General features: G+C 48.2%; 2 protein-coding genes across 7 annotated transcripts in view; one reads left to right on the top strand and one right to left on the bottom strand.

Annotated features, from left to right (window-relative positions):
• DOCK2 (dedicator of cytokinesis 2) overlaps positions 1 to 23184 on the top strand; it is a 1781615-nt gene that overhangs the window by 1591020 nt on the left and 167411 nt on the right. For all 4 annotated transcript variants that reach the window (XM_063928256.1, XM_063928254.1, XM_063928255.1 and 1 more), the window contains one exon: positions 5191 to 5328. In XM_063928256.1, coding sequence (XP_063784326.1) covers positions 5191 to 5328 — 138 coding nt within the window. The remainder of the gene's footprint in view (positions 1 to 5190; positions 5329 to 23184) is intronic.
• LOC134933211 (ERV-BabFcenv provirus ancestral Env polyprotein-like) overlaps positions 1 to 23184 on the bottom strand; it is a 447012-nt gene that overhangs the window by 340574 nt on the left and 83254 nt on the right. The gene's annotated exons all lie outside the window — the stretch shown is intronic.

Here is a 23184-nt window from a genome sequence, read left to right as displayed (position 1 = left end):
AGTTGTCCGTGGGATGAATAAGCCCATTGTCATGCCTGGGCAAAATACCAAAAAAGCCACCTCTTCGACGTGGAATTATTTCTCCACAAATACGGACAACAGGTGTCAATCAGTAATAAGTAGGTAAGGACATTAACCACCTAGGAACATCCTCCCTTATACGTCACCTGCAGCGCATTCATCAGAAGTCATTGTCAAGTTCAGTAACTGTGAGTAAGAGCGTAAGCCATCCACTGACACCGAAATCCCATCTTCCTGATGTACCCAAACTCCTGCAAGCCACACCACCAACTCCCTTAACGTCAATTTCCTCCTCAGTCAGGAACGTCAGTAGCATGACTGACTAGTCCTCTCCTAACCGGGATTCCTCTGGAGGTTCCTTTAGTGGTACGCCTACTGCTGCTGCTGCCGCTGCTGTTGTTGCTGCTGGTAGTCGATCGTCATCCCAGTGGGAAAGTCGGAAGACCACTTGTACTACTGCAGGGGTGGCCAACCAGTTAGAGACAAAGAGACAAAAAATCTTGTTAGGTACGTCAAAGAGCCGACATGAAGCCGAAGGCGCGTGTGCAAAAATGGGGTGTGACCTTGTGCCGGCTAGGCCACACCCCTGGTATAAAATGCAATGGAAATGCCAGATCCACATAAAATACATTTTAAAGCCAGAAACAACATAAAATACATTGAAAAAGACACTTCCACATAAAATAATTAAAAAATCCAGATCCACATAAAATATATTGAAAAAGCCATATTCACATAGTACACTTCAGCTCCTTCATGTGTCACTCCAGCCAGCACCCTCCTGTGTCAATGTGTCACTCCAGCCAGCACCCTCCTGTGTCACTCCAGTCAGCTCCCCATTGTGTCTCTCCTGCCAGCACCTTCCTTTGTCACTCCAGTCAGCTCCCCATTGTGTCTCTCCTGCCAGGATTCTCCTTTGTCACTCCAGTCAGCTCCCCATTGTGTTACTCTTGCCAGCACCCTCCTGTGTCACTCCAGCCAGCACCCTCCTGTATCACTCCAGTCAGCTCCCCCATTATGTCTCTCCTACCAGGATCCTTCTGTGTCACTCCAGCCCACCCTCATATGTCACTACTTTCCAGTATCTGGCTCCCTCAGTTTTCAGTCGCCGTAGTGCAGCTGTGTGTCTGGTTGGAGTGCACCAGTTTCCAGGATCTGTTGTGGTCAGGTGACTGAGTGTCGGAAAGCCACATTTGAATAAAGAAAGAGCCACAGGTTGGCCACGGCTGTACTACTGCAACTAAGCAATTGACTGTCCAACAGTCCTTTGTGAGGAAGATGAAATATGACAGCAGTCATCCTTTTGCAAAGCAGATAACTGAGGCCTTGACAGCTATTTTGGTGTTAGACGTGCGTCCGGTATCCGCCATTAGTACAGTGGGATTTAGACAATTGATGGAGGTAGTGTGTCCCCGGTACCAAATCCCATCTAGATTCCATTTCACTAGGCAGGCGATACCGAGAATGTACAGAGACATCAGAAAAAGTGTCCTCAGTGTCCTAAAAAAATGCAGTTGTACCCACTTAACTACGGACATGTGGACAAGTGGAACAGGGCAGACTAAGGACTATATGACCGTGACAGCCCACTGGGTAGATGTATTACCTTGCGCAGCAACAACAGCAGCGGCACCAGTAGCAGCATCTCAGAAACGCCAGCTCACTCCAAGGCAGGTTACGCCTCGTGTCACCGGTTTTAGTAAGAGGCACACCGCCGACAACCTCTTAGAGAAACTGAGGAAAATCATCGCCCTATAGCTTACTCCATTTATAATCTCCTGGGGATTTGTGATATCAGACAACGCCACCAATATTGTGCGCACATAAAATCAGGGCAAATTCCAGCATGTCCCATGTTTTGCTCACACAATAAATTTGGTGGTGCAGCATCTTTTGAGAAACGACAGAGCCGTGCAGGAGATGCTTTCGGTGGCCTGTTGGGACACTTTCGCCATTCAGCGACTGCATGCCGAAGACTGGAGCGCAGGACAAACACTCTTGAACATGCCCTGCTATCACCTGAAGCAAGAGGTTGTAACGCGGTGGAACTTAACCCTCTATATGCTTCAGAGGATGGAGGAGCAGCAAAAGGCCATTCAAGCCTATACATCCACTTAAGACATAGGCAAAAAAGTGGGTATTCATCTGACTCAAGCGCAGTGGAGATTGATTTCCGTGTTGTGCAAGGTACTCCAACCCTTCGAACTTGCCACACATGAAGTCAGTTCAGACTCTGCCAGCTTGAGTCAGGTCATTCCCCTCATCAGGCTTTTGCAGAAACAGATGGAGAAAGTGAAGGAGGAACTAAGATGGAGCTATTCCACTCGGTATGTCGGACTTGTGGATGAAGCCCTTCATTTGCTTTGCCAGGATCCGAGGGTGGTCAATCTGTTGAAATCAGAGCACTACATTTTGGCCACCGTGCTTGATCCTAGGTTTAAAGCCTACGTGGTGTCTCTCTGTCTGGCGGACACAAGCCTGAAGAGGTGCAAAGACCTGCTGGTGAAAACTTTTTCAGCTGAAGCGGAACGTGACATGGCAACAGCTCCTTCTGCATTTTCTCCTGCAACTGGGGCTGCCAGGAAACAAGTTAGATATCCGATTCCTAAACAACCCGCTGGCAGTGATACAGGGCAGACAGGATCAACTTTGGACATCTGGTCCGGACTGAAGGACCTGCCAACAATTTCTGACATGTCTACTGTCACTGCATATGATGCTGTCACCACTGAAAGAATAGTGGAGGATTACATCGGTGATAGCATCCAAGTAGACATGTCAGACAGTCCGTACCTGTACTGGCAGGAAAAAGAGGCAATTTGGAGGCCCCTGTACAAACTGGCACTATTTTATTAAGTTGCCCCCCCTTCTCCAGTGTGTACTCCGAAAGAGTTTTAAGTGCAGCCGATAACCTTGCCAGCAATAAGTATAGGAGGTTACTTCCACACAATGTGGAGAAGATGATGTTCATCAAAATGAATTCTCAATTCCTCCAGGAAGACCAGCCTCCAGAAATTACAGAGGGACCTGTGGTGGTTGATTAGAGCGGGGACAAATTAATACTCTGTGAGGATGAGGATGTACACAACACTGAAGGGGGTGAGGAATTGGTCAATGAGGATGAGGGCGACATCTTGCCTCTGTAGAGCCAGTTTGTGTAGAGACAGAGTAATTGCCAGCTTGTTTTGTGGGGGCCCAAACGAACCAATCATTTCAGCCACAGTCGTGTGGCAGACTATGGCGCTGAAATGATTGGTTTGTTAAAGTGTGCATGTCTTGTTTATACAACATAAGGGTGGGTGGACAATTCCATTTTGCACCTCTTTTTTTTTTCTTTGCATTTTTTGCTCTTTGGGGCCTTGTTCTTAAAACTGCCATCCTGTCTGCCACTGCAGTGCCACACCTAGATGGGCCAGGTGTTTGTGCCGCACACTTGTCTCACTTAGCTTAGTCACCCAGCGACCTCTGTGCGCCTCTTTTTTTTCTTTGCATTATGTGCTCTTTGGGGCCTAGTTTTTAAAACTGCCATCCTGTCTGCCACTGCAATGCCACTCCTAGATAGGCCAGGTGTTTGTGCCGCCCACTTGTATCGTTTAGCTTAGTCATCCAGTGACCTCAGTGCAACCTTTTGGCCTAAAAACAATATTGTGAGGTGTTCAGAATAGACTAGAAATGAGTGGAAATGAATGTTATTGAGGTTAATAATACTGTAGGATCGAAATTACCCCCAAATTCTGTGATTTTAGCCGTTTTTATGTTTTTTTCAAAAATCATCCAGATCCAAAACCAAAACCCGAAAGGGTGGTTTGGGCAAAACCAATCCAGATCCAAAACATGAGCGGGGATCCAGATCCAAAACCAAAACACAAAACATGAAAAGTGCCTTCTGCACATCCCTAGTTTCAATAACCCCATGCCCGATTGAGCTTGGACTGGGGAGTGATGCCAACATGGCACATTTTATGGCCTGTGCCTGTGCTATATACATGTGGTACTACTCCAGTGAACCCATCTCAGGATAGAAAGAAGTCAGAGTTGGTGAGATGGATGGGTAGGGGTGGTCAGAGAAAGGAGAAGCAGGATGTTGACGGTCTGTTTGGATGTGATGTCCTGACGTATGGAGTCAATTTTTCGATGTGAGGTAGGATGCAAAATCAAGGGCATAGAGTGAAGAAGGGGGTCAAGGTAGGGTTAGGCAGAGGAGGGAGTTGACAGTGGCAAAGAGACGCCAGGGGTTCAAGATTAGGAGGAGAAGAGATTCTTGAAGTATGACTGTTTAGAGATGGAAAGGGCAGCACTTAGAATGAGAGCATACATTTGAAATGGAGGAAGTCTGCCTTAGAGCGTGATTTCCACCACTATTGATTGGCGGTACGTGAACATTTTTGCAGATATCTGGTGAATTTGGGATGCCATGGTTGAGGTGTTTATCTTCGAGGGTGAATAGTGGTTGCTGGAGCAGAAGTAAGGGAGGCAATGTATAAGGAAGTGGCTTGTTCAGGATAGGCGAGATAGAGAGAGAGAATTGAGTCAAGGTGGGAGGATAAGGAAATGGTGTTAATGCCTTAGGAGGCAGAGATGGAGAAGCCGAGAGGGATAAGTTAAAAGAGAGCAGGTCAGAGAGGGGGAGTTGGAGTAGTTAGAAATATCACAACGGTGAGTCGAGACCAGATCAAGTGAGTTCCAATTCACATGGGAGGGTGTGAAGGTTCACTGGGAGAGACAAAGTGATGATGTGAGGTTAAGCAGTTTATGGCAGAGTACTCTGTTGGGATATCAAAGTGATCAAGGAATTTGGTTGGAAACTCAGGGATAAAACATGGACCTTGAACGTAGAGAATTTAAGGGAAGGTTTTGGGTGTAGTAGTAACCAGGGGATAGAAGGACCCCAACGCCACCACCACGTCAACCCCGAGCCGTGGTGTGTGTGTGTTAATGTGAGGCCCCCAGTCGAAAGAGCAGTGGGTGAAGTGGTGTTAGAGGGAGAAACCCAGGTTTACTTTTAACGTCTTAGATGCCTGAAACAAATCAGATTGAAAGAGACTTTTATGAGTGATATTCATTTGTATAAAGGAAGAATGAACCAAAGAGCAGGCCACTTTGCTATGGGTTGTGCTGCTGTCTGCAAATATATATTAAATTCTCACTACTAGTTTACTATTATTATAGACACCTCTTCTTGGTGCCGGAATACGGATTCATGAAAAAAGAGTCACAGAAGACCTTCGTCCTTTCCATGATCGAATGGAAGAGTGCTTCAAGAATTTAAAGATAAAGGTTGAAAAGCAATATGGTGTTAGAGAACTGGTAAGATTACACTTTCTGTATTTAAGCAATATTAGTATATTATGCCTGGTTACTTCCGTCTATATCCCCCCCCCCCCCCCCACACCCCAAATATCTCTGCCAAGAATAGGTGGCACTTAAAGTCTTTATCAATTGAAGTTTATTTCACTCTTCATTTCTCCTGACGAAAGGGTGTGTGCCCTGATACGTAGAGAGCAATAAACTTCAATTGATAAAGACTGTAGGGTAAATTTGCTAAGATGGGAGTTCTATTTAAGATAGGATGTTGCCCATAGCAACCAATCGGATTCTACTTCTTATTTATCTGGCACCTTCTAGAACATAATACCTGGAATCTGATTGGTTGCTATTCCCATCTTAAATAGAACTCCCATCTTAGTAAAAACCCTGTTTTTACAAAGCCCGCAGCGCCCAATGGGGAAACCAGCAGGGGGATAAGGCCTAACCTGTAGCCCCTCCCCCAGCCCCAGGGCACCATTTCAGTGAATGTTCCCGCCCTGGAGCTGCATCTCTTTCCCTCACTCCCTGTCAGCCGCCATCACAACGGAGCTGAGCGGTTCCTGGCACTGCTGGGGCAAATCCTCCTCTGTAAAGCCGCCTGATCGCCAGTGCTGTGCATTTTACAGGACACTTAAGTATTCTATCTGTCACTGGGACGGTGTTAGTTAAGAAAGAGTGCATACATTCAGGGTTGTGTGGTACAAACACCCTGTGATATACATCCAGTATCTACTGTGCTTTCTTATATTTATTGTTAACATATATAGCTATACTGAGTATTACTTTGTATTGCTAGCCCAGTGCAGTTTTATGGTGTATAATTTCTGCATGGTACGCTTGTGACTATATATGTGTGTGTGCATGTAGCTGCTGCGTGGCTGCCATATCGGGTATTTCACTCAGCGTGCTACTCCTATATTCTGTAACCTGAGGGGGCTAAGTGTGTCAGGTTTGCTAAATGATATAGGTATTTCACAAGATATACTTGCTGTGTATTTTTCTGTGTATTTTTCTGTGTGTTTTATAGTCACCATATATCTCTTGGATTCCCGGTTTGTGCTGACAGGAAAGTCACACTACACTGGGAGTTCTTGCTGGGTATATTGCTGCTAAGACTTGTACCGGGTTGCCCAATATTATGCTTACTGTTATGTCAGCTTCACGAGGCAACGGAGCTGGGGCTTCTCCCACATTGCGTGGTGTTGATGCTGCAGACATTTTGGAGGATAATATGGCAGCAGAGAGTTCAGTTTCATGGGGTTCCTTACCCCTCAGTGGTTCTGTAGCATCGGGGGCAACAAATGACCCACCTTGGGCAACCTTTTCCACGCTGTTAAACACACTTGTAACTAAACTGGCGCCCCCTGTGGGAGCACCTGTGCCAATGCAGCAGTTTATGGTCCCTGCAATCAATCCGCCATGGGCAGATCAAATCTCCACTCAGTTACAGCAATTGAACCGGTCACTGACTAAATCTAAATCTCACTCTCGCCCACCTAAGACTAAGACGTCTTCTAAAAGGGCTGTTACCTCCTCACAATCCACTGCTATCCCGGACACATCATCTGAGGAGGATGTTGCATATACTGACCCCACAGACACTGACTCAGATGCTTCTGATGGGGAAGGGAAATGGTGGATGTCCCTGATTTGATTGAGGCTATCAGGCTCATTCTTCAGGTCTCTGAACCGATGGATAGACGTGTGGAGGGTTGTTTGAAAGCTATTTATACCCTAACGGGGGCTGTGCATAGGCCAACCATTGCAGCAACTTGGGCTGCTGAAGCTGTTGAGGCGTGGGCTCAGGAGCTAGAGGTGGAGCTGCCTTCTAATGCATCTAAGCATGCTCGACAATGTCTCTTGTATATTACCACGGCTTCTCGGTACCTTAAGGAGGCTGCCTCCGATGCCGGGGTGCTGGCGGCCAAGGCTGCTACTATGTCCGTCTTGGCCAGATGTATCCTTTGGTTGAGATCCTGGTCAGTGGATATGGATTCCAAGAAAACCCTGGAGGTGCTTCCTTTCAAGGGAGACATTCTCTTTGGAGAAGACCTCAATAAGATTGTGGCTGATCTGGCTACTGCTTGCTTACCCAGTACGGCTCCTTCCAAGCAGAAGGCTAAAAGTACTTTTCTTCTGCCCTTTCATCCTCCAGGTAAAGCAAAAGGTCAGGCGTACCCAAAGCAAGCTCTGACCGAAGCGAGCCTGGGCTGCCCGTTAGCCTGCTTCCAAAACTGACAAGCTTGCCGCGTGACAGGGCGGGCCTCCCTCTGGGGGATCCCAGGGTGGGGGGCCTACTTCTAGGTTTTGCTCAGGAACGGTTGAAGACCACTTCCGATGCCTGGGTAAGGGAAGTCATCACTTGAGGTTACGCCGTTTCCTTCAAGAATCATCCCCCTGATCGATTTTGCCTGACAGATGTTCCTCTGTACCCGACAAAGGCAAACACTCTGCATTCGGTGGTACATTCCCTCCTGTCCACAGGAGTGGTAGTACAGGTAGTGGTAGTACAGGCTCAGAGAGGCAAGGGCTACTATTCACCACTGTTTCTAGTCCCGAAACCGAACGGGTCCTCGCGGCCCATTCTCAATCTGAAGTCCTTGAACAAGTATGTGCGGGTCTTCAAGTTTTGTATAGAAACTCTGTACTTTATATTGTTCTGGTCTTGGAGCCTGGGGACTATATGGTCTCCCTGGACATACAGGATGCCTACCTGCATATTCCTATTTCAGTGTCTCATCCGCAGTACCTCAGGTTTGCGGTGGGCAACCTTCATTACCAATTTCGGGTGTTACCCTTTTGTTTGACAATGGCTCCCCGAGTTTTCACCAAAGTAATGGCGGTCATGACGGCTACACTCCACCGGCAAGGGGTCAGGATCCTACCGTACTTGGACGATTTGTTGATCCTGGCAAATTCCCCAGAACTTCTCCTGTGTCATCTAGCTCTAATGGTCCAGTTCATGAAAGCCCACGGGTGGCTGATCAACTGGAAGAAATCTCCTGTGGTTCCAGCTCGGAGCATGGTACACCTGAGAGCGTTACTGGACACTCATAACCAACGGTTGTTCTTGTCTCAGGAGAAAGTCCTGAAGCTTCAGGGCAGGATTCGAAACTTCCTATCTCGTCCGCAAGTGTCGATACATTCGGCAATGCAAGTGCTAGGTCTCATGGTGTCGGCTTTCGATATGGTGGAGTATGCTCAATTCCATTCTCGCCCTCTGCAGAAGTTAATTCTGACCAAGTGGGATGGCCTGCCTCACCGGATCAGATCTATCATGATCTCCTTGTCTGGATATCCAACTGGGTCCTGCTGACGACGAATGCCAGTCTGAGAGGTTGAGATGCGGTGTTGGAACAACACTCTCTTCAGGGTCGGTGGACCAAGGAGGAGTCTCTACTCCCGATAAATATTCTGGAACTGTGGGCAGTGTTCAATGCGTTGACAATGGCCCAGCATCTAATACAGAACAGACCTGTTCAAGTACAATCGGACAACGCCACCACGGTGGCGTACATCAAATCATCAAGGCGGCACCCGAAGCCGCATGTCAAGGAGGGAAGTATCACAGATTCTTCAGTGGGCAGAACGCCGGCCATATCCGCAGTGTTCATTCCGGGGGTCCTAAACTGGGAAGCGGACTGTCTCAGTCATCAGGACGTACACGCCGGAGAATAGAGCCTCCATCCAGAGGTGTTTCAACTTCTCGTGGACAAGTGGGGCCTTCCAGATGTGTACCTGATGGCGTCTCGACACAATCACAAGGTTCCGGTCTTTTGAGCAAGGACAAGGGATCCTCAAGCAGTGTTCGTGGATGCTCTGTCAATCCCATGGAACTTTCGGCTGCCGTTCGTGTTCCCTCTAGTGTCACTCCTGCCCAGAGTAATACGTGGTCCAGACGGCACTGGTTCTCCGATCTACAGGGCCTCTCGCTAGATCGTCCTCTTCTACTTCCACAATGACCAGACCTCCTCGTTCAGGGCCCTTGTGTTTACCAGGACTTGGCCCGTCTGGCTTTGACGGCTTGGCTCTTGAAGCTTCCGTCCTGAGGGCCAAGGGTTTTTCTGAGGCGGTCGTTCAAACTATGTTGAAGGCCCGTAAGCTGGCTTCTGCTCAGATTTACCATAGGGTCTGGAATGCTTACTTTACTTGGTGTGCGTCTCACAATCATGACGTTTTCAAGTTTAGCACGGCCAAACTGTTGGCCTTCCTACAACAGGGCCTGGTCTTAGGCATGCGTCTGGCCTCCCTCAAGGTTCATATCTCTGCCTTGTCGGTTTGGTTTCAGAGAAAGATTGCTGCCCTTCCGGATGTTCATACATTCACTCAGGGCATGTTGCGGATTCAGCCTCCTTATGTACCTCCTGTGGCCCCTTGGGATCTGTCGGTGGTACTGGAGGCCTTGCAAGAGTCTCTATTTGAACCTCTTGCCTCTGCTGACCTTAAGTGGCTTTCCCTTAAGGTGCTATTTTTACTGGCTATTGCTTCAGCTAGACGGGTCTCGGACTTGGGTGCCTTATCCTGTAAGTCCCCCCATTTGATTTTTCATCGTGACCGGGCGGTTCTTAGAATGCGACTGGGTTATTTACCCAAGGTGGTGTCTTCCTTCCAGCTTAAGCAGGAGATTGTGGTTCCAGCCTTTAATTCTCCTGAGTTGTCTTCCAAAGAGCAGTCTTTGGATGTGGTACGGGCTCTCCGTATCTATGTGAAGAGAACATCCTCCATTAGAAAATCTGATTCTCTGTTTGTACGGTTTGGTTTTCACAAACATGGCTGGCCTGCTTCCAAGCAGACCCTGGCCAGATGGATTAGAATGGTGATTGCACATGCTTATGTACAGGCTGGTTGTCCAGCTCCTGCTACCATTAAAGCCCATTCTTCTCAGTCGGTTGGACCTTCTTGGGCGTCCCACCATTGTGCGACTCTTGAACAGTTGTGCAATTGTGTCTGGTGTAACTGGCTACGAGCGATTGTCGTCTCTAGTACCTGCTACTGCATTGGGCTGGTTAACGAAACTGAGCTCCTGTGCACGGAGGCGGGGTTATAGAAGAGGCGGCGCTGTGCATCTTGGGAACAGTCAAAGCTTTGAGCCTGTTGGTGCCTCGGATCAAGATCCTACTCTACACCCCGATGTTAATCCTTGTGAAGCCCAGTGTACCTTGCAGAAAGAGATTTAACAACGGTAAGTTCTTACCATAAATCTCGTTATTTCTCTTATGTCCTAGAGGATGCTGGGGTCCACATTAGTATCATGGGGTATAGATGGGTCCACTAGGAGCCATTGGCACTTTAAGAGTTTGAGAGTGTGTGCTGGCTCCTCCCTCTATGCCCCTTCCACCAGACTCAGTTTAGAAAATGTGCCCAGAGGAGCCAGTCACAGCTAGGGGAGCTCTACAGAGCTTCTCTGGTAAAAGTTTTTTTTTTAGAGTTTATTATTTAAAAGGGAGGCTGCTGGCAACAGCCTCCCTGCTTCGTGGGACTAAGGGGGGGAGTAATGTCCACCCTGCGGGGTCTGAGCCACTATCTCCGCTGACAGGACACTGAGCTCCTGAGGGGATCGAACGTTCCCCGCCACAGGGATTCGCTCACCCCAGCAGCATGCCGCCACCCCCTTACAGAGCCAGAAGATCTGTGGCAAGTTAGTCACCTGTCCCCCTAGCAAGCAGGGGGCCGGTGTGAAGATGGCGGTAACAGGGTATGGAGCGCAGTACTAACTGCACTCCAGGGCTCAGCTGTACATAGTGTGGCGCTGTGAGGGGCGACCTGAGCCAGCGCCTACACCCTACACTGACCTCCAAGCCTGTCAGGGTCCCAGGATCGCTGCCAGCACAATTCCTCAGGCCAGTATAATCTCCAGAAGAGCGGGAAGACAGCGCCATGAAGGGGACGGAGCTTCTCCTCAGAGTGGATCCAGCAACGTTCAGCGCCTTTTTCCTGCCTGCAGATGCGCTATCAGTGAGAGCTGTCCCTCCAGTTCAACTCCAGCTATCTCTTACGGTACCAGAGGGTTGTAGAAGGGGGTGAGGCTGTATAAAGACTGTGTAACCTATTAAGGTGCACAGTCAGCGCTGGTTGGGGGTCTCCCTATACCTTAAAAGCGCTGTGTGTGGGTTTGCTCCAATCTCTGTGTCTCTCTTGCCATTCTTGGGAGTGAAACTGTGTCTGTCCTCCCCTGTGTGTGTGTGGAGTGTCTGTGGTCTCCATTAAGCTATGTCCAGGGACTCTGTGTCATTTGCTGCAGAGGATATGTCCTCTCAGGATGATCCCATTCCATGTAATCAGGATTGCAGTGTCTTAGCACAGATACCAGCAAGGGAGCCTGAATGGTTATCCTATCAGATTTCTACTAGGGTTGCACAGAATAAATCTACAACTCAGGTTTTACAGAACTCTATGGCAGTCTGGTCCGGTTCTGTTATCTCAGGACTGCCTACTGTATGTTCCCACAAACGTGCTCTTGCCCAGATTGCAAGATGACACGGATACCGATTCTGACACAGCAGACGGTGAGGGGGATGTGCTGCGGGGGGCGGCATCTCTTGCAAAAGGGGTGCAGTTGATGATAGAGGCTATTAGAGATGTGTTGAATATTGCTGATACAACACCTGAACAGGTTGAGGAGGCTTACTTCACTGACAATAAGAAAGCTTCGCTAACCTTCCCTGCGTCTAAAGAATTAAATGCTATATTTGAGAAAGCATGGGAAATCCCGGAGAAAAAAATCCAGATCCCTAGAAGGGTTCTGGTTGTTTTCCCCTTCCCTGAGGAGGGTAGGAAAAAATGGGAAAACCCACCCATAGTTGACGTGTCTGTATCCAGACTCTCAAAAAAGGTGGTTTTGCCCGTTCCAGGATCTATTGCCTGAAAAGAGCCGGCTGATCGCAAAATTGACACTACGCTCAAATCCATATACACGGCTTTAGGGGCGATACTATGTCCTACTATTGCCTGTGCATGGATTTCCAAAGCTATAGTAAAGTGGTTAGGCACGTTACTTGAGGATTTGGATACAATGGATAAAAGTGATGTTGAATTATTTTTACGTAACATTCAGGATTCTGCAGGATTTATGGTGGAATCCATGAAAGACCTGGGTTCCATGGCTGCAGGGATATCTTCCATGTCTGTCTCAACTCGTAGGGGACTTTGTCTGCGCCAGTGGTCTGCCGACGCGGAATCCAGGAGAGGTGTGGAGACCCTACACAGGTCAGGCTCTCTTTGGGGAAGCGTTGGATGCGTGTATTTCCACTGCAACCGCGGGTAAGTCTCCTTTTCTTCCGTCAGCTGCACCTGCTACGAAGAAACCCTTTTCTTCAGCTGCATCTCAGTCCTTTCAGCTGCATCTCAGTCCTCTCACACCTTCTTTAGAGGAGGTCGGCCAAAATCCAAGAAACCTGCTGCGGCGGGGTCCCAGGAACAGAAACCTACTTCAGGTACACCCAAGTCCTCAGCATGACGGTGGACCGTGCGGCCTGGAGGTGGAGATGGTGAGGGCGAGACTCAGGCATTTCAGTCACGTCTGGGTGTCGTCCGGCCTGGATCCCTGGGTGCAAGTTATTGTGACCCTGGGGTACAGGCTGGAATTTCAAGATCTCCCTCCTCACCGGTTCTTCAAATCAGGCTTGCCAGCTTTGCTGGCAGACAGGGCTATCCTACAGGAAGCCATCCAGAAGTTGGTGGAGGCACAGGTTATTGTACCAGTTCCTCCCCATGTGCAAAACAAAGGTTACTATTCTAACCTATTCGTGGTACCGAAACCGGATGGTTCGGTCAGGCCCATTCTGAACTTAAAATCGCTAAACCCCTTCCTGAGGGATTTCAAGTTCAAAATGGAGTCTCTAAGGGCGGTGATATCAGGTCTGGAGGAGGGGGAATTCCTGGTATCCCTGGATATCAAGGATGCGTACCTCCACATTCCGATTTGGCCGCCGCATCAAGCTTATCTCCGATTCACACTGTTGGACTGTCAGTTTCAATTCCAGGCTCTGCCATTCGGCCTCTCCACAGCACCGAGGGTATTCACCAAGGTGCTGGCGGAAATGATGGTTCTCCTCCGCAGACAGGGGGTGAACATTAGAGATGAGCGGGTTCGGTTTCTCTGAATCCGAACCCGCCCGAACTTCATGTTTTTTTTCACGGGTCCGAGCGACTCGGATCTTCCCGCCTTGCTCGGTTAACCCGAGCGCGCCCGAACGTCATCATGACGCTGTCGGATTCTCGCGAGGCTCGGATTCTATCGCGAGACTCGGATTCTATATAAGGAGCCGCGCGTCGCCGCCATTTTCACACGTGCATTGAGATTGATAGGGAGAGGACGTGGCTGGCGTCCTCTCCATTTAGATTAGGGTTGAGAGAGAGAGAGAGAGATTGACCTGAGGCTGTGATACTGTAGAAGAGAGTGCAGAGTTTAGTGACTGACGACCACAGTGACCACCAGACAGTGCAGTTGTTTGTTTTATTTAATATATCCGTTCTCTGCCTGAAAAAAACGATACACACAGTGACTCAGTCACATACCATATCTGTGTGCACTGCTCAGCCCAGTGTGCTGCATCAATGTATATATATATCTGACTGTGCTCAGCTCACACAGCTTATAATTGTGGGGGAGACTGGGGAGCACTGCAGTGCCAGTTATAGGTTATAGCAGGAGCCAGGAGTACATAATATTATATTAAAATTAAACAGTGCACACTTTTGCTGCAGGAGTGCCACTGCCAGTGTGACTAGTGACCAGTGACCTGACCACCAGTATATATAATATTAGTAGTATACTATCTCTTTATCAACCAGTCTATATTAGCAGCAGACACAGTACAGTGCGGTAGTTCACGGCTGTGGCTACCTCTGTGTCGGCACTCGGCAGCCCGTCCATAATTGTATATACCACCTAACCGTGGTTTTTTTTTCTTTCTTTATAGTCATACTAGTTACGAGTATACTATCTCTTTATCAACCAGTCTATATTAGCAGCAGACACAGTATAGTGCGGTAGTTCACGGCTGTGGCTACCTCTGTGTCGGCACTCGGCAGCCCGTCCATAATTGTATATACCACCTAACCGTGGTTTTTTTTTCTTTCTTTATACATACATACTAGTTACGAGTATACTATCTCTTTATCAACCAGTCTATATTAGCAGCAGACACAGTACAGTGCGGTAGTTCACGGCTGTGGCTACCTCTGTGTCGGCACTCGGCAGCCCGTCCATAATTGTATATACCACCTAACCGTGGTTTTTTTTTTCTTTCTTTATACATACATACTAGTTACGAGTATACTATCTCTTTATCAACCAGTCTATATTAGCAGCAGACACAGTACAGTGCGGTAGTTCACGGCTGTGGCTACCTCTGTGTCGGCACTCGGCAGCCCGTCCATAATTGTATATACCACCTAACCGTGGTTTTTTTTTCTTTCTTTATACATACATACTAGTTACGAGTATACTATCTCTTTATCAACCAGTCTATATATTAGCAGCAGACACAGTACAGTGCGGTAGTTCACGGCTGTGGCTACCTCTGTGTCGGCACTCGGCAGCCCGTCCATAATTGTATATACCACCTAACCGTGGTTTTTTTTTCTTTCTTTATAGTCATACTAGTTACGAGTATACTATCTCTTTATCAACCAGTCTATATTAGCAGCAGACACAGTACAGTGCCGTAGTTCACGGCTGTGGCTACCTCTGTGTCGGCACTCGGCAGCCCGTCCATAATTGTATATACCACCTAACCGTGGTTTTTTTTTCTTTCTTTATACATACATACTAGTTACGAGTATACTATCTCTTTATCAACCAGTCTATATATTAGCAGCAGACACAGTACAGTGCGGTAGTTCACGGCTGTGGCTACCTCTGTGTCGGCACTCGGCAGCCCGTCCATAATTGTATATACCACCTAACCGTGGTTTTTTTTTCTTTCTTTATACATACATACTAGTTACGAGTATACTATCTCTTTATCAACCAGTCTATATTAGCAGCAGACACAGTACAGTGCGGTAGTTCACGGCTGTGGCTACCTCTGTGTCGGCACTCGGCAGCCCGTCCATAATTGTATATACCACCTAACCGTGGTTTTTTTTTCTTTCTTTATACATACATACTAGTTACGAGTATACTATCTCTTTATCAACCAGTCTATATTAGCAGCAGACACAGTACAGTGCGGTAGTTCACGGCTGTGGCTACCTCTGTGTCGGCACTCGGCAGCCCGTCCATAATTGTATATACCACCTAACCGTGGTTTTTTTTTCTTTCTTTATACATACATACTAGTTACGAGTATACTATCTCTTTATCAACCAGTCTATATATTAGCAGCAGACACAGTACAGTGCGGTAGTTCACGGCTGTGGCTACCTCTGTGTCGGCACTCGGCAGCCCGTCCATAATTGTATATACCACCTAACCGTGGTTTTTTTTTCTTTCTTTATACATACATACTAGTTACGAGTATACTATCTCTTTATCAACCAGTCTATATATTAGCAGCAGACACAGTACAGTGCGGTAGTTCACGGCTGTGGCTACCTCTGTGTCGGCACTCGGCAGCCCGTCCATAATTGTATATACCACCTAACCGTGGTTTTTTTTTCTTTCTTTATAGTCATACTAGTTACGAGTATACTATCTCTTTATCAACCAGTCTATATTAGCAGCAGACACAGTACAGTGCGGTAGTTCACGGCTGTGGCTACCTCTGTGTCGGCACTCGGCAGCCCGTCCATAATTGTATATACCACCTAACCGTGGTTTTTTTTTCTTTCTTTATACATACATACTAGTTACGAGTATACTATCTCTTTATCAACCAGTCTATATATTAGCAGCAGACACAGTACAGTGCGGTAGTTCACGGCTGTGGCTACCTCTGTGTCGGCACTCGGCAGCCCGTCCATAATTGTATATACCACCTAACCGTGGTTTTTTTTTCTTTCTTTATACATACATACTAGTTACGAGTATACTATCTCTTTATCAACCAGTCTATATATTAGCAGCAGACACAGTACAGTGCGGTAGTTCACGGCTGTGGCTACCTCTGTGTCGGCACTCGGCAGCCCGTCCATAATTGTATATACCACCTAACCGTGGTTTTTTTTTCTTTCTTTATACATACATACTAGTTACGAGTATACTATCTCTTTATCAACCAGTCTATATTAGCAGCAGACACAGTACAGTGCGGTAGTTCACGGCTGTGGCTACCTCTGTGTCGGCACTCGGCAGCCCGTCCATAATTGTATACTAGTATCCAATCCATCCATCTCCATTGTTTACCTGAGGTGCCTTTTAGTTGTGCCTATTAAAATATGGAGAACAAAAATGTTGAGGTTCCAAAATTAGGGAAAGATCAAGATCCACTTCCACCTCGTGCTGAAGCTGCTGCCACTAGTCATGGCCGAGACGATGAAATGCCAGCAACGTCGTCTGCCAAGGCCGATGCCCAATGTCATAGTACAGAGCATGTCAAATCCAAAACACCAAATATCAGTAAAAAAAGGACTCCAAAACCTAAAATAAAATTGTCGGAGGAGAAGCGTAAACTTGCCAATATGCCATTTACCACACGGAGTGGCAAGGAACGGCTGAGGCCCTGGCCTATGTTCATGGCTAGTGGTTCAGCTTCACATGAGGATGGAAGCACTCAGCCTCTCGCTAGAAAAATGAAAAGACTAAAGCTGGCAAAAGCAGTAGCACCGCAAAGAACTGTGCGTTCTTCGAAATCCCAAATCCACAAGGAGAGTCCGACTCCAATTGTGTCGGTTGCGATGCCTGACCTTCCCAACACTGGACGTGAAGAGCATGCGCCTTCCACCATTTGCACGCCCCCTGCAAGTGATGGAAGGAGCACCCGCAGTCCAGTTCCTGATAGTCAGATTGAAGATGTCAGTGTTGAAGTACACCAGGATGAGGAGGATATGGGTGTTGCTGGCGCTGGGGAGGAAATTGACCAGGAGGATTCTGATGGTGAGGTGGTTTGTTTAAGTCAGGCACCCGGGGAGACACCTGTTGTCCGTGGTAGGAATATGGCCGTTGACATGCCTGGTGAAAATACCAAAAAAATCAGCTCTTCGGTGTGGAAGTATTTCACCAGAAATGCGGACAACAGGTGTCAAGCCGTGTGTTCCCTTTGTCAAGCTGTAATAAGTAGGGGTAAGGACGTTAACCACCTCGGAACATCCTCCCTTATACGTCACCTGCAGCGCATTCATAATAAGTCAGTGACAAGTTCAAAAACTTTGGGTGACAGCGGAAGCAGTCCACTGACCAGTAAATCCCTTCCTCTTGTAACCAAGCTCACGCAAACCACCCCACCAACTCCCTCAGTGTCAATTTCCTCCTTCCCCAGGAATGCCAATAGTCCTGCAGGCAATGTCACTGGCAATTCTGACGAGTCCTCTCCTGCCTGGGATTCCTCCGATGCATCCTTGCGTGTAACGCCTACTGCTGCTGGCGCTGCTGTTGTTGCTGCTGGGAGTCGATGGTCATCCCAGAGGGGAAGTCGTAAGCCCACTTGTACTACTTCCAGTAAGCAATTGACTGTTCAACAGTCCTTTGCGAGGAAGATGAAATATCACAGCAGTCATCCTGCTGCAAAGCGGATAACTGAGGCCTTGACAACTATGTTGGTGTTAGACGTGCGTCCGGTATCCGCCGTTAGTTCACAGGGAACTAGACAATTTATTGAGGCAGTGTGCCCCCGTTACCAAATACCATCTAGGTTCCACTTCTCTAGGCAGGCGATACCGAGAATGTACACGGACGTCAGAAAAAGACTCACCAGTGTCCTAAAAAATGCAGTTGTACCCAATGTCCACTTAACCACGGACATGTGGACAAGTGGAGCAGGGCAGGGTCAGGACTATATGACTGTGACAGCCCACTGGGTAGATGTATGGACTCCCGCCGCAAGAACAGCAGCGGCGGCACCAGTAGCAGCATCTCGCAAACGCCAACTCTTTCCTAGGCAGGCTACGCTTTGTATCACCGCTTTCCAGAATACGCACACAGCTGAAAACCTCTTACGGCAACTGAGGAAGATCATCGCGGAATGGCTTACCCCAATTGGACTCTCCTGTGGATTTGTGGCATCGGACAACGCCAGCAATATTGTGTGTGCATTAAATATGGGCAAATTCCAGCACGTCCCATGTTTTGCACATACCTTGAATTTGGTGGTGCAGAATTTTTTAAAAAACGACAGGGGCGTGCAAGAGATGCTGTCGGTGGCCAGAAGAATTGCGGGACACTTTCGGCGTACAGGCACCACGTACAGAAGACTGGAGCACCACCAAAAACTACTGAACCTGCCCTGCCATCATCTGAAGCAAGAAGTGGTAACGAGGTGGAATTCAACCCTCTATATGCTTCAGAGGTTGGAGGAGCAGCAAAAGGCCATTCAAGCCTATACAATTGAGCACGATATAGTAGGTGGAATGCACCTGTCTCAAGCGCAGTGGAGAATGATTTCAACGTTGTGCAAGGTTCTGATGCCCTTTGAACTTGCCACACGTGAAGTCAGTTCAGACACTGCCAGCCTGAGTCAGGTCATTCCCCTCATCAGGCTTTTGCAGAAGAAGCTGGAGACATTGAAGGAGGAGCTAACACGGAGCGATTCCGCTAGGCATGTGGGACTTGTGGATGGAGCCCTTAATTCGCTTAACAAGGATTCACGGGTGGTCAATCTGTTGAAATCAGAGCACTACATTTTGGCCACCGTGCTCGATCCTAGATTTAAAGCCTACCTTGGATCTCTCTTTCCGGCAGACACAAGTCTGCTGGGGTTGAAAGACCTGCTGGTGACAAAATTGTCAAGTCAAGCGGAACGCGACCTGTCAACATCTCCTCCTTCACATTCTCCCGCAACTGGGGGTGCGAGGAAAAGGCTCAGAATTCCGAGCCCACCCGCTGGCGGTGATGCAGGGCAGTCTGGAGCGACTGCTGATGCTGACATCTGGTCCGGACTGAAGGACCTGACAACGATTACGGACATGTCGTCTACTGTCACTGCATATGATTCTCTCAACATTGATAGAATGGTGGAGGATTATATGAGTGACCGCATCCAAGTAGGCACGTCACACAGTCCGTACTTATACTGGCAGGAAAAAGAGGCAATTTGGAGGCCCTTGCACAAACTGGCTTTATTCTACCTAAGTTGCCCTCCCACAAGTGTGTACTCCGAAAGAGTGTTTAGTGCCGCCGCTCACCTTGTCAGCAATCGGCGTACGAGGTTACATCCAGAAAATGTGGAGAAGATGATGTTCATTAAAATGAATTATAATCAATTCCTCCGCGGAGACATTGACCAGCAGCAATTGCCTCCACTAAGTACACAGGGAGCTGAGATGGTGGATTCCAGTGGGGACGAATTGATAATCTGTGAGGAGGGGGATGTACACGGTGATATATCGGAGGGTGATGATGAGGTGGACATCTTGCCTCTGTAGAGCCAGTTTGTGCAAGGAGAGATTAATTGCTTCTTTTTTGGGGGGGTCCAAACCAACCCGTCATATCAGTCACAGTCGTGTGGCAGACCCTGTCACTGAAATGATGGGTTGGTTAAAGTGTGCATGTCCTGTTTTGTTTATACAACATAAGGGTGGGTGGGAGGGCCCAAGGACAATTCCATCTTGCACCTCTTTTTTCTTTTCTTTTTCTTTGCGTCATGTGCTGTTTGGGGAGGGTTTTTTGGAAGGGACATCCTGCGTGACACTGCAGTGCCACTCCTAGATGGGCCCGGTGTTTGTGTCGGCCACTAGGGTCGCTTATCTTACTCACACAGCTACCTCATTGCGCCTCTTTTTTTCTTTGCGTCATGTGCTGTTTGGGGAGGGTTTTTTGGAAGGGACATCCTGCGTGACACTGCAGTGACACTCCTAGATGGGCCCGGTGTTTGTGTCGGCCACTAGGGTCGCTTATCTTACTCACACAGCTACCTCATTGCGCCTCTTTTTTTCTTTGCGTCATGTGCTGTTTGGGGAGGGTTTTTTGGAAGGGACATCCTGCGTGACACTGCAGTGCCACTCCTAGATGGGCCCGGTGTTTGTGTCGGCCACTAGGGTCGCTAATCTTACTCACACAGCTACCTCATTGCGCCTCTTTTTTTCTTTGCGTCATGTGCTGTTTGGGGAGGGTTTTTTGGAAGGGCCATCCTGCGTGACACTGCAGTGCCACTCCTAGATGGGCCCGGTGTTTGTGTCGGCCACTAGGGTCGCTTATCTTACTCACACAGCGACCTCGGTGCAAATTTTAGGACTAAAAATAATATTGTGAGGTGTGAGGTATTCAGAATAGACTGAAAATGAGTGGAAATTATGGTTTTTGAGGTTAATAATACTTTGGGATCAAAATGACCGCCAAATTCTATGATTTAAGCTGTTTTTTAGGTTTTTTGGAAAAAAACACCCGAATCCAAAACACACCCGAATCCGACAAAAAAAATTCGGTGAGGTTTTGCCAAAACGCGGTCGAACCCAAAACACGGCCGCGGAACCGAACCCAAAACCAAAACACAAAACCCGAAAAATTTCCGGCGCTCATCTCTAGTGAACATAGGTGGTCATTCCGAGTTTTTTGCTAGCTGTTTTCGTTCGCAGTGCAGCGATCAGGCAAAAAAAGTCACTTCTGCGCATGCGGCGCAACGTGCACGCGCGATGTACTTTCACAACAGCCGAAGTAGATCCACACAAGGTCTAGCGACGCTTTTCAGTCGCACTGCTTGCCGCAGAGTGATTGGCATGAAGTGGGCGTTTCTGGGAGGTAACTGACCGTTTTCGGGGAGTGTGTGGAAAAAACGCAGGCGTGTTAGATACAAACGCAGGCATGCCGGGGGAAACGCAGGCATGGCTGGCTGAACGCAGGGCGTGTTCATGACGTCAAAATAGGAACTAAATAGTCTGAAGTGATCGCAAGGTAGCAGTAGGTCTGGAACTGCTCAGAAACTACACAATCTTTTTTTTTGTAGCCGCGCTGCGATCCTTTCGTTCGCACTTCTGCTAAGCTAAGATACACTCTCAGAGGGCGGCGGCTTAGCATTTGCACGGCTGCCAAAAGCAGCTAGCGAGTGAACAACTCGGAATGATGGCCATATTTCCATATCTGGACGATCTGTTGATAAAGGCATCGTCCAAGGAGAAGCTGTTACAGTCCATAGTTCTCACGACCCATCTACTCCGGGAACACGGTTGGATTCTGAATCTTCCAAAATCACATTTGGAACCAACCTGGAGGTTGTCCTTCTGGGAATGATCCTCGACACGGAAGTGCAGAGGGTGTTTCTTCCAGAGGAAAATACGTTGGTGTTACAAACAATGGTCCGGGATGTCCTGAAGCCAGCCCGGGTATCGGTTCATCAGTGCATTCGCCTTCTGGGGAAGATGGTGGCCTCTTACGAGGCTCTGCAGTACGGGAGGTTTCATGCTCAGTCCTTCCAACTGGATATCCTGGACAAGTGATCGGGATCTCATTTACACATGCACCAGAGAATACGTCTGTCGCCAAAGGCCAGGATTTCACTCCTCTGGTGGCTACAATTACTTCACCTTCTGGAGGGCCGCAGATTCGGGATTCAGGACTGGATCAATGGGAAACTTTCCAAGGAAGGTGGTCAAGTCTGGAATCCGGCCTACCGATAAACATTCTGGAACTAAGAGCCATTTACAACAGTCCTCTCTAAGCGGCCCATCTTCTGAGAAATTGTGCCATTCAAGTGCAGTCGGACAATGTAACGACAGTGGCTTACATAAACCGACAGGGCGGAACGAAGAGCAGAGCTGCAATGTCAGAGATAACGAGTCATCCTCTGGGCAGAAAAACACGCGTTGGCGCTGTCAGCAATCTTCATTCCGGGAGTAGACAACTGGGAAGCGGACTTCCTCAGCAGACACGATCTCCATGCAGGGGAGTGGGGTCTCCATCCGGAGGTATTCAAGGAGGTAACAAATCTTTGGGGTGTACCCCAAACAGACATGATGGCCTCTCAAGAAGAAGCTTTGACGATATTGTTCCAGGTCGAGGGACCCGTAAGCAGTGGCGGTGGACGCCCTAGTGACTCCGTGAGTATTCCAGTCGGTGTACATGTTTCCACCACTCCCACTCATTCCAAGAGTACTAAAGCTCATATTGAGAACAAGGGTTCAAGCGATCCTCATTGCTCCAGACTGGCCAAAGAAGGTCTTGGTACGCGGATCTTCTGGATCTACTGCTAGAAGAGCCGAGGCCTCTTCCTCTTCGGGAGGACCTGCTGCAGCAGGGGCCGTTCGCCTATCAAGATTTTACCACGGCTACGTTTGACGGCATGGAGGTTGAACGCCAGATACTAGCTCGGAAAAGCATTCCGAACAAGGTTATACCTACCCTGATACAGGCTAGGAAAGGAGTAATGTCTAAACATTACCATCGTATTTGGAAAAAATATGTATCTTGGTGTTAGTCCAAGAAGTTTCCTACGGTGGAGTTTCAACTGGGACGTTTTATCCTCTTCCTGCAAGCAGGTGTAGATATGGGCCTGAGGTTAGGATCCGTTAAGGTCTAGATTTCGGCCCTATCCATTTTCTTCCAGAAACGGTTGGCTGTCCTCCCTGAGGTTCAGACTTTTTTGAAGGGAGTGCTGCACATCCAACCTCCCTTTGTACCGCCTACGGCACCCTGGGATTTTACCATGGTGTTGCAGTTCCTCCAGTCGGGCTGGTTTGAGCCTATACAGGAGGTTGAGGTCAAGTTTCTCATGTGGAATGCTGTCACTTTGTTGGCCTTAGCTTCTGCTAGACGTGTGTCGGAGTTGGGGGGCTTTGTCATGTAAAAGCCCATACTTGACCTTCCACGAAGATAGAGCTGAGCTT

The sequence above is a fragment of the Pseudophryne corroboree genome, chromosome 6, assembly GCF_028390025.1.
Source record: "Pseudophryne corroboree isolate aPseCor3 chromosome 6, aPseCor3.hap2, whole genome shotgun sequence".
NCBI lineage: Eukaryota > Metazoa > Chordata > Amphibia > Anura > Myobatrachidae > Pseudophryne > Pseudophryne corroboree.
This window is presented reverse-complemented; position numbering and strand designations above follow the sequence as displayed.